The 12,008-nt window shown below is 39.7% G+C and overlaps 1 protein-coding gene across 1 annotated transcript; it reads left to right on the plus strand.

Moving 5' to 3' along the window:
* The first annotated feature begins 3,429 nt into the window (after positions 1–3,429).
* OTOR (otoraplin) lies at positions 3,430–6,736 on the plus strand. Its single transcript, XM_007956556.1, has 4 exons — positions 3,430–3,544; positions 3,909–4,048; positions 5,450–5,557; positions 6,713–6,736. The coding sequence occupies exons 1-4, from the start codon at positions 3,430–3,432 to the stop codon at positions 6,734–6,736; spliced, it is 387 nt and encodes a 128-aa protein (XP_007954747.1).
* The last annotated feature ends 5,272 nt before the right edge of the window (positions 6,737–12,008 follow it).

A 12,008-nucleotide genomic window follows, 5' to 3' on the forward strand; every position in this document is an offset into this window, starting at 1 on the left:
TCCCACATGATTCCATTTTGAGCAAAGGTTAATAACCAACAGATTTCTACCTTTTAGAAGTAGGTTACAGTTATTGTATCATTAGCTTAAATTTTATTTTCAAAAGTCTTATATTGATAAATGGAAGAGAGTTTCTAGTTCTAAAACTAGAAATGTTGCATAAGAGTCACATTTCCATTTTAAATTTTAAGACTTTTAAAAGTATTTTCTCTTTGAGTATTTAACAATTATTTTTTCCCTTGAAAAATATGTTGTCTCTAGTGAAAACCTAAAGAAGAATGTAAATAAAGCCCTAGTTAAATTTTTTTGCTGTACTTGAGTTTCCATGGGAGCTCTGATGGAGTATTGCCTAAAACATTTGACTGCTAACCAGAAGCTGATGGTTCAAACCCACCAGCCACTCCCCGGAAGGAAGATTGGGCAATCGACTTTTATAGAGATACCTCTCCTGGAAACCCAAGGACGGGTTGCTATGAGTCGGAGTCAACTCGATGGTAGTGAGTTTGGTTTGTCTTGGTTGAATCGCCATAAAGCAATACTTCTCAAACTTAAATATGCTTATGAGTCAATTGTTAGGATGTAGATTTGGATTTAGTGGTTCTAGGTGGCATCAGAGAGTCTGTATTTCTATGAAGTGGTGCCAAAGCTGCTTATCTGGGAATCTCACTTTGGTGGCAAGACCCCAGAATCTCTGCCTTAATAATTTAGTCAGTGAGTCTTAATTTTAGAGAATGTTATGGACTTCTCTTTAAATCTGATAAAAGCCAGGGATTCCTACCCCCCCACACCACCACCAATTTACATGTGCATGTATACAAACAAACATATAGTGTCAGGGAGTCATGTGTTCCTTCCATGAATACCTGTTGAATGGCAACTATTTTTTGTTCTAGTGAGAGAAAGATGGACAAGATAGATAAGGTCCCTGCCTCAGGGAGTTTTCATTGTAGATAAATTACCACCAAGAAAACAAGAAATGCCAGATAGTGATATGTGTGTTCACACAGTACACCAAGGTGACGTCATAACTTGATTGTATAGAGGAATGTAGGGAGTGACTGTGTTAAACTGGACTTTCTGTGCAGGCATCTTGGCCAGGCACCTGAATCCAGAATCTGGGGGAAAAGCCTTCCAGGTGGTAAACTCAAAGAGCCAAAGACAGAAATACCTTTTCAAAAGACAGAGTGAATGAGAGATCAGAAGTAAAGTCAGAAAAGTCAGGGGGCCAACTCAAGAAGGGCCTTAAGGGTCACAGCAAGATTGCTGCTCCCACCAACTCACCAGCACAACCCTATTTTTAGACCCTAAATTGAAGACCACAGCCTTCATTTTAAGAACTCCTGCCTGAGGAGCTAATTTAGGACTGAAGGAAAAAAAATGTCTTTTTTAGGGGGGTTAAAAATTCAGAAAATTCATTTAGAAATCTGGAGGGAGAAAGTAACCAAGCTTGGGACAGAGCTCTCCTCTGTACCCCACTGACTTCAGAGTCTTGAGTAGAGTTGCTATGCATAAATGCTTGGCTGAAATAGTAGAAGTTTAAATTCCCATTTGCAAGTAAAATGTTACCATAGGCCTCTGGTCTACATCCTGTCTCTACTGCAGCAGATCTTGGGACATCCTAGGTGGGCTCCAGGTCCTCAGAAGGCAATACTTTTCTTAATATTTCTACCTTCAAATGGTTGAGAATGGAATCCTTTTAACATTAACCATCCTTTGCTAGGTTTTTGTGCTAATGTGGATGTGGATTCATCTCTTGTGTTGAGGGTCCTGCAAACAGAGTGTGTGCAACCCATTTCTTAAAGTGCTTCTTAAACTCAATTGTCTTCTAACTCTCCTGTGTTGAGGGCTGGGTTGAAACTGTGACAGTCTGTAAAGCTGCTGGTTCAGAACTGAGAAGATTTAACAATGCTTTAGTTTTCCCAGAGATCCTTGGAGATCCTCAGATTATAGCAAGGGAAATTGCACAGGCATTTTGCTTTAGAAATTATTTCTAATTAATTTTTACCTTGAAGTGAAGCAGGAACTAAAGGATTTAAAACCCCAATTCTAATTTGACAGTAGATTAATGGAAACAGCACTGTACCCAATCCCTCTGAGTAACTCTTAGATAGGCCTTTCCTGAGCCTCAGTTTTCTCATCTGTAATGAGGGTATTGAATAAAATGAGCTCCCAAATCAGGACCAACTGTATAAAAAATTCTTCTCTAAGACACACATACACATCCCACATATGAAACACAAACCCCCATCTCCAAATAAATAAATAAATAAATAACTCCTTTTATTATGCTATAACTAAATTTTGCTTTATCAATTTACCTCTTGGAGCAAACACTATGTAAAATGATTTTGTAAAGTAATGCTTGTCCCTCATTTTGTGAGTGACCACTTTTGGGGTACTACTCTGAAGCCCTATGACAAAGCAAAATGGACGGGACATCCTGACAGAGGCTTCTATTCTGGAGACCTTATGAGAACTGTTAGCCTCAAATACCCTATAAAAACCAGCAACCCACTCTCTGTTTTCTCTAGTAGAAAGTATATCCTTGGCACAAAGGGACTTCACTTTGCTACTGTCTCTCTAGTGCCTAGAACATTGCCTGGCATGTAGTAGGTGTTCAGTAAATATGTGTTGAACAGATGGCACTTCAACTTTGGAGACTTTTGGAGGGCTCCCTCTCCACAGGAAAGATTCCCAGAAACAAGGAAGGGTGTGAGGTGGGGGGCGGTGGGACACAGACCTTTACTTCACCACCTCCTACATGATCCTTGAGTATTTTGAGGTCCAATTTCAAAAGTCTCAGAGAGAGAGGGTAAGAAATGTTTGCTTATTTCCTACAACCCACCCATTTCCTCCTTTCCCTGACAGCAGAGGCTGGAGGTGCCATCAACTAGTGTGTTACAATTCATCCTTACTTTTAAGACTGCTGTCGTGAAAGGTTTGTAACTTAATCCTTTTCTTTATCCATCATATAAATCTAGATGTGTATTAATCACACTTATTTAAAACAAGATTATTTGCACTAAAGATACAGATGTTAGATTTTCAGTAGATTCTACAGTTAACATATCTTTGCTCTTAAGTTGAAAGAAAATGAGAGTTGAACTAGAAAATGAAAAGAATTATTTTAAAATCTCAGAGTCCTTTCAACAAAGCCTTGTTAGTTGATGAAATAATACACAGTTGAAGAGGCTTTAACAATTGTGGTCCATTTGGAAGAGTGTTTGTGTATAAAAAGGACATGGAATCTCTTTGGAAAATCAGACCCTGGAGCCAGTAGTTGATTAGGAAATCAGAGAGCTGTGGACAAGTTCCCATTGGCCAAGGGCATCTATCCAGATGTCCAGCTTTCACATAAAAAGAAGGAACCACTAAAGTCAGTTTCCACTTCTACTCAAAAGGTGCTAGCAAAAACAACCAAAAAGGAAGATGATGAGAATATTTTTACTTTTCCTCACAGGTTTTGTAGCCATATGGGCTGTGCATGGAATATTTATGGACAGACTTGCTTCCAAGAAGCTCTGTGCAGATGAAGAGTGTATCTGTAAGGAATTTTTTTAAAATGCTTTTCTCCTTATCTTTCTATTATATAGCTGAAACTATATTTACTAACAGGATAGAATGTAATTTTACTTTGAAATAACTATTCTCCATTGTGTATTTGATTAGCCTTGTTTCTGTTAGTCTGTAAGTGTGGTTTCTTTATGTGGAGAATTTGCTTGGTGAAGATTTTTTCAGATGCAGCTTTAAAACCTTGGTTATCTAACTCTTCTTGAGTTGAACATGAGCCTTACTTTGTGATGTATGAGTCATTTTAATTTCTTAGTTTTCTAATATGCTTTGCCTTTTTACTAATATTATAAAATTCAAGAGCCTAAAATGTCATTTCCTCCTCTGCCCCCCAACAGATGCTATTTCTCTGGCTAGAGCTCAAGAAGATTACAATGCTTCGGACTGTAGATTCATTAACTTTAAAAAAGGGCAGTGGATTTATGTTTATTCAAAGCTGGTGAAAGAAAATGAAGCGGGAGAATTTTGGGCTGGCAGTGTAAGAAGAGATTCTTAAAAATATACACACATCTTGACACATATTACTCATATTTCCTCTATTACTTATTTCTAATGCATTTAAATTTTAAAACAAGCTGTTGAGAAAAAACATAAAGATTGTAGATGTAAATGTAAAAATTCATATATGTGTGCCACTATTGCATTTTGAAGGAACAAAGACACGTCTTAACAAAACCAAAAGTAGATTTCTGTGATGTTTTGGCAAGAAAAACAAGTCAAACACGTTGGGGCTTGAATATCCCAAAGAGTATGAATTTTATTTTAAAATGTTTGAGAGGATTTGGCAAGTAAAAGCCATTTGTGTTGGCAGTCAATAAAAATTTCTATATTCTTTTAGGAAATTTTAGCAACCTCTTAAATTCCAAAGAGTCTGCTTTCTCATTAAAAACATACAAGGGAAGGGGGCACCTGGGGAGGGATAAAACAGTTAATTTACTGCCCTCACCTGCAGCCCCAAAGATTGGTTCTCAAGTAATGAAGTAAGTATGTGTTCATTGGAATTTTATAAAATTTTAGATATATGAGTCCTTTAGAATAAAAGTGTCTATTTACTTTTTAAAAACTTGTTTACCATATTTATATATAGGTTCCAAAAAGATTTCAGGCAACTCACAAGATTACATAAAATAAAAATCAGTACCAGTTGCTTTTGACTTGATTCAGAATCATGTTAACCCAATGTATGTCAGAGTAGAACTCTGCTCCATAGGATTTCAGTAGCTGATTTTTCAGAAGTAGGTAGATAGCTTTTTCTTCTAAGGTGCCTCTGGAAGATGTGTACTCTACCCTTTCAGGTAGCACCAAAGCATGTTAACCATTTGCAACACCTAGGAACTCCTGGTGGTATCTTGACTAGGGCATTTGACTGCTAACCAGAAGGCTAGCAGTTCAAACTCACCAGGCACTCCTCGGAAGGAAGATTGGGCAATCTACTTTTGTAGAGATACTGCCTCCGACACCCAAGGGGGGGTTCACTATGAGTCGAATCGACTCGATGGCAGTGAGGTGTTTTTTTTTTTTTTAGGGATTCCTGCAAAAAATAATGGTAAAAGAGTGAGACAAGTAAGACTGGCCTACACAAAGATTGCTAGGTGCTGCTCCGACTCATAGTGACCCTATGTATACAAAACATTGCTTGGTCCTGAGCCAGCATCACAATCCTTGCTATACTTGAGCCCATCACTGCAGCCACCTGTGCATGAACTTGGTAGCTATAATTGATCTTTAAGTTTGGCTTTGAGCCCCCTGGAATCCAGAATAAAAAGAGAGGCATAGAAAATTATGTGATAATTTTCTTTCTCAGCAAAGAGGGGTGCATAAGGTTTTCTCATAAGACTTATGTCAGATTATGCTTACTGTTACTATTTTGGGCACTCAGGTCTATCATGACCATGACAATGAGATGGGCATCGTTGGCTATTTCCCCAGCACCTTGGTTCATGAGAAGGGTGTATACAAGGAAGCCACCAAGGAAGTTCCCACCACGGTAAGCATCTCAGATGTGGCCAAGGAGGACTCAGACCTTGGGATAATGTGAGCTGATATTAAAAATGCTTCATGCACCTACCAATATAGATCAAATCTCCCAACTTATGATGGAAACTTGTGAAATAATGAGACTTTGAAGAGCATTTATACCTATTGTCAATGACAAAATATTAGTGAGTTTTCTCCACACTGCTCACCCCTTTTGTTTTAGGTGTAAGTTATCCTGGAAAGAATCCAAGACACAAAGAAAATATCCAAAATAACATTAACTGACTCTTACTGATTGTTACACTTATTTAATAAAGACTTGCTGCTGTTGCTGTGTGTCGTCGAGTCGGACCCAACTCATAGTGACCCCTCCTTTGGTTTCCGAGGCAGTATCACTAAGGAAGTAGATTACCCCATCTTCCTTCCGAGGAGTGGCTGGTGGGTTTGAACCGCCAGCCTTCTGGTTAGCAGTCAAGTGCCTTAGCCACTATGGTACCAGAGCTCCCTAATAAAGACTTGGATTGAGGTAAAATAATATAATCTGTAATTCATAAAATCATAGCATTCTGGAAAAATCTTTGAATGCCTTATTTTTGTGGTAGATAGACTCTACTTATGTATGAAATTCCACTCTGGTGGAATAGCAGAAAAGGCATTAGGCTTCTAACCAGAACAGTTGTTCAAACCCACCAGCTGCTCCATGGAAGGAAGATAGGGCAATTTATTTACATAGAGATTTACAGCCTTGGAAACTCACTGGTAATTGCTATGAGTTGGAATTGACTCGATGGCAGTGAGTTTGGTTATGTATGAAATAAAATCATCCACTTTCTAATGCTCTGTGTTCCTGGAAACCCAGAAAAGAAATAGATCACCTTTAAGCTACTGTACAATGTGGTTGTTTTGAAGGGTAGAAGCCATTCTGGAGTTAATTGCAACATTTAAAAAACCTCAAAATACTGCTCAACCTACACAAATGTGACTCACTTGTCTTTGCTTTTTAGCCATAAATTATAAGTTTATTTGAGAGCCTTTTAATAGTTTTTTCAACCTTTAATTATTTTTAATTCACATTTCTCGCTGATTAAATAAAATTTTAAATAAATAACTTACATCTGTTTTGTGAACCTGCCTATTCAGGTCAATCTTCTTTTTCTCCCCCCAGGATATTGACTTCTACTGCGAGTAGAAAATTAGGCAAAATGGCAGAGAGAAAGAGAATACCAGAAATAAAGGAAAAAGCAAAAATAACCAAAAAACTCATGTCTCTAATTTCTAGCTTTTGTTTTAAGAGTTTGTTACCTTACTTGGGGGTGGAGGTACAGATAAGAGAAAGTTCAACTCAGTCTTTTGTTTTCTGTTGACCTGTCTTCTCACAAGCTGGGACATGGCCACATTTGGCTCAAGTGGAGAAATTTAGACTGGCAAATTATTTTTCGGCTTACAGACTCTTCTCTTATATGGGAATACATACAGAATATGGTTTATTTGTAGTTATTTCTTAATTGTAGTTCTTCCCAGCTTCTTGAGTCTCTGCAAATAAACTTGGTGAGTCTCAGTCTTACCTGTGGACAATGATGGAGTTTCCGGCCAGTTGATGGTACTATATCATCAAGGAGTGTCTAGTACTGTTGTTACTTTTGTTATTTGATTCCTTTGTGACGTGCAGCTGTTGGGGAATAAAAGTACATGTTTCCATTATGTCTCTTTCTCTTTTTAAGAAGTCTCAAAAGTCTTTGAGGTTGAATAATGTTGCCTTCTAAAGGATCCATTTACTCTCCCTAAATTTTAAGTATTTTGTATACTATTATATGTCACTTAACATCTACAATAAGTTTTGTGAAATAGGATGTTATATGATTTGGACATTGTGTGAATACCATATCAAACAAAACCTTATTGGAAGCCCTCTGCTAGTGGAGGAACAGTCAGCAGCAGCTGCAGTGACTGAGGGCAGAGGATGGAGCAGAGTGAGAGTGAAGCCAGTGAGGAGGGAGTGGAGCACACAGCCGGCAGGCTATTCTGCCTGCCAGCACAGCAGGAGCAGCCTGGATCCAGGATGTGCCATGGCTGCCCACCTGCCCTCCCCACAAAGCCTGTGAGTCTGCACCCACAGCTATGTCTTCTGCCTCAACTGCCTATATCCCACCGCTGGTCCAGTGCTGCAAGAGTCTGGGCTGCCACCCTTCTGGTTAGCAGTCAAATGCCTTAGGCACTACACCACCAGAGCTCCCTTAAAAGCATTGCTGTTGTTATGTGCCTTTGAGTCAGACCCGACTCAGAGAATGCTCCTTGGGTTTCTGAGGCAGTATCACTATGAAAGTAGATTGCCCCATCTTCCTTCCGAGGAGTTGCTGTTGGGTTTGAACTGCCAGCCTTCTGGTTAGCAGTCAGGTGCCTTAGCCACTAAACGAGAGCTGCTGTCCCTTTTTTGAAAAACCCCAAAATCTTACAGGACCACAGACACACGTGTTGTTCTAGCTTGAACTGACGTTAAGCGACACATACCCATAAATATTGATGGGTATGAAATATTTTAATGGAATATTTTCCCCTTAATATGTACATTCACTTGAGTAAATGATCCCTAGTGGCACAGTGGTTAAGTGCTCAGTTGCTAAAGGAAAGGTCAGCCATTGACACCCACCAGCTGCTCTGCAGAAGAAACAGGAGGCAGTCTCCTTCTGTAAAGATTTCTACTCTGTCCTGTTGACTTGATGCAGGGGTGGGTGGGGAGTGTGTGTGTGAAGTGTTACTTGAGTATCATTCAAGCTTCAAGTCATCAAAATTCTCAGCAAAAAAAGTCTGTGGGTTATTTTCTCTGTATCTATTTCAATTTTGAATTTCCTCTTCCTGTGCCAATTCCTCCAGCCAACTGTGAACTATGAAGAAATCTGGTGAGGACAGGTAGGTTTTTTCAGTCCTAAAGAGCCCACAAGTTTTCTATATTTAACTGGAAATCTGCTTTTGTTGTGAATCACTAATGCACTTTTTTTTTTTTTTTTTGTAGTCATGAGTTTTTGTCTGTTTACATGTAATTAAAACGCCTAACTACATTAAAAAAAAAAAAAAAGTCACAATTTCTGAGGTTTGTTTTTTTTTTTTTCCAAAAAACAAACAAACATATTTTACCTCAGGGTAGAAAGTTTGAAGGAAATGAATGGGAATGGAATTTGTTCTTCATTTTTCTATGGTCTGGTCGTCCCATAATCAAGAAAAAGAGAACAATTAGGGCATGTTGGAGAATTGGGTCTCAGAATTATTTTTCAGCTGTGTCCACTATAACTTTGGGAGAATATGTTTTTGCTAAATTCATGTGTATGGTGGACAAATAAAATGGTAGCTCCCCACAAAAATCCCAAAACAAAGAAAGACACAAAATGAAAAAAACTCCTGGGTTCATTTGTTTCTACCGTACCTTTATTCCATAAGAGATTTCAGGCAACATTTAGGATTCTTAATAAAATTTTAAAGCAAGGATCATTTATCTCATCTCCTTTTCTATCTGCCTTTCCCTTGCAGACATCCCCATTTCAAACAACTTGTGCGTACCAGACACCATATGCCCCCCACTTGAGATACCCAGCAGCACCCCCATTGCACCTCCAGTCTGCCTGGTGCCCTATCTGGCCAGCCTCCAGCATTTGGCCTTTTTTAAGCTGCATAGGGCCTCAGGCTACAAATTCCCTCCTAACCTTTGTCCCAGTCACCTCCCCCCAACCTGGGACTGAACTCATCCAGGTCATTCAGGATTGGAGGTCATTGATTGGTTTAAATCTCCAAAGGTCAATTTGCATCTAGCCTTTCTTAATGCTAGGCTCATCCCTGGATCAGCAGTTTCTGCATCACCTGGAAGCTGGTTAGAAAAACAGAATCTCAGGCCCTGCCCCAAATCTGCTGAATGAGAATCTGCATTTTAATAAGGTTCCCAGGTGATTTGCGTGCACATTAAAGATTGAAAAATGCTGATTTTCAGTTCCATCTTCTCATCTTACATTTAAATAAGCAAGTAAAAAGCCAGAAAACCTGAGAGATGAAGGCACTTTCCCACAATTGAAGAACAAGATTTCAACATTCCTAAACTGGTACTTTTCCATCATAGCCCAGGCATTGTTCCTTTAATCCACTGATCACTACCTAGAAAAAAAGGAAGTGAGTTGCAGACAGGTGAAGGTTAGGAAGAAGGGCAACGAGGCCTGGGACACCTCTCAAATTGGAGTATCTTTCTTCCTTCCCATAAAGAGCAAGGACATCTTAACAACTTTAAGAGGTTGCCAACGTGGAAAAATGAAAAAAAAAAAAAAAAAAAAACTAGACCTGGGGACTCTTGAGGGAAACCTAACTTGCAGGCTTCCTTAATACCCCCAAACAAGGGATATCACTACGGAAGGTAGTATCACTACAGAAGTAGATTGCCCAACCTTCCTTCTGAGGAGTAGATGGTGGGTTGGAACCTCCAGCCTTCTGGTTAGCAGTCAAGTGGCTTATGTACTACGTTACCAAAGATAATCAACTCAATTCAATTTGAGAAATATTTGAGTTTTAGTAAGCAGCTTGTGCAGCCTTCTTGTGGGAGAAAAAAAAAAAAAAAAGTAACTCACTTCTGTCAAGTTGATTCCAGTTCTTAGAGACTCCCATTGTGTTTCCAAGCTGGTAAATCTTTATGAAAGTAGATTGCCTCATCTTCCTTCTGTGGAGCAGCTGGTGGGTTTGAACAACCAATTATCTGGTTAGCAGTCAAATGATTTAATCACTATGACACCAGAGCTCCTTCCATGTAGGACAGAAATAAGACATTTAATTTTCCATCTCTGACCTCACAAAATATGGGGAATATGACTTCAACCTATGAAAGAATAATGACACAATACAAGAGTAGAGTTGGAAAGAAAGGGAAGTAGGTTTCTTCTCCTGAGCTAGTTCAGGATATGTAGTCAATTCAAACTGGTTACCGTGCATGCCTAGGTAAGCACAGAAACTGATCAAAGGTAAGAAACATTGGAGCATGGTGGATGCTGGGAAACAATAAGATGAAATCATGATTAAGGGTAGTGGGTTGGGTGGTATGGGTGGCTCAACAAAGTTAGGTGCTCAGGTCACCATGAGATTTGAAATAGCATGGATTCAACATTAATGAAGGGAGGCAGTGGTGATTCTGTGGTAGAATTCTCACCTTCAGTGTAGGAATCCTGGGTTTGATGCCCAGCTAAGGCACCTGAAACACCACCCACCTATCAGTGGAAACCTGAGTGTTACTGTGATGCCAAACAGGTTTCAGCAGAGCTTCTAAAACAAAAATGACAAGGAGAAAAGGCCTGACATTTACTTCTGAAAATCAGCCAACAAAAACTATATGAATCTCAACTGTCTGATCTGAATCTTATCATGGGGATGGTGCAGCATTGTGCGTATGGAGTTACCATGAGTAGATGGTCACTCAACAATAATATTAATGGTGACATTTCTCACTGTGCTTATTTGGATCAATATGTTACCTTGCTAGACATCGGTTTCTTGAGTATAACTGATTAATAGCACCTCCCTTATATTGTTATGTAGTTGTTATTGTTGATAAGTGTCATTGAGTCATCTCCGACTCATGGTGACCCTATGTACAGCAGAATGAAACACTCCCTGGTCCTGTGCCACCTCCATGATCCCTGCTATACCTGAGTCCATTGTTGCAGCCACTGTGTCAATCCATCTTGTTGAGGGCCTTCCCCTCTTTCGTTGACTTTCTACTTTATCTAAGCATGATATCCTTTTCCAGGGAATGCTCTTTCATACAACATGACCAAAGTAGGTGAGAGGAAGTCTGCCCATTCTCACTTCCATGTAGCATTCTGGCTACTCTTCTTCTGGGACAGATTTCTTAGTTCTTTTAGCCGTCCATGGTACTTTCAGTATCCTTTGCCAGGACTACAACTCGAAAGCATCAATTCTTCTTTGGTCTTCCTTATTCATTGTCTAGCTCTCACATGCATATGTTGTCATTGTTGTTGTTGTTATTTGCCATCGAGTCGGCCCCGACTCATAGCGACCCCTCCTTGGGTTTCCAAGGCAGTATCACTACGAAAGTAGGAATGCCCAACCTTCCTTTCGAGGAGTGGCTGGTGGGTTTGAACCGCCAGCCTTCTGGTTAGTAGTCAAGTGCCTTAGGCCCTATGCTATCAGAGCTCCTTTACATGCATATGAGGTGATTGAAAATACCATGGCTTGTGTCAGTCACACCTTAGTCCTCAAGAAGACATCTTTGCTCTTCAGCACTTGAAAGACATCTTTTGAGGCTGATTTGCCCAGTGCTATATGTTGTCTGGGCTCTGGTAGCATAGTGGCTAAGACACCTGCCTGCCAACCAGACGGCTGGCAGTTCAAACCCACCAGCCACTCCTCGGAAGGAAGGTTGGGCAATCCTACTTCCGTAGTGATACTGCCTCGGAAACCCAAGGAGGGGTCGCTAT

The sequence above is a fragment of the Orycteropus afer genome, unplaced genomic scaffold, assembly GCF_000298275.1.
Source record: "Orycteropus afer afer isolate SDZICR_OR568_19922 unplaced genomic scaffold, OryAfe1.0 scaffold00633, whole genome shotgun sequence".
Classification (NCBI taxonomy): Eukaryota; Metazoa; Chordata; class Mammalia; order Tubulidentata; family Orycteropodidae; genus Orycteropus; species Orycteropus afer.

Bases quoted from the DNA above. Each gene is read 5' to 3' on its own strand.
- OTOR (XM_007956556.1), top strand. From the start codon at position 3,430: ATGATGAGAATATTTTTACTTTTCCTCACAGGTTTTGTAGCCATATGG. The intron at 4,049-5,449 runs GTAAGAAGAGAT...TTGGGCACTCAG, and splicing joins GAGAATTTTGGGCTGGCAGT to GTCTATCATGACCATGACAA. The intron at 5,558-6,712 runs GTAAGCATCTCA...TTCTCCCCCCAG, and splicing joins CCAAGGAAGTTCCCACCACG to GATATTGACTTCTACTGCGA.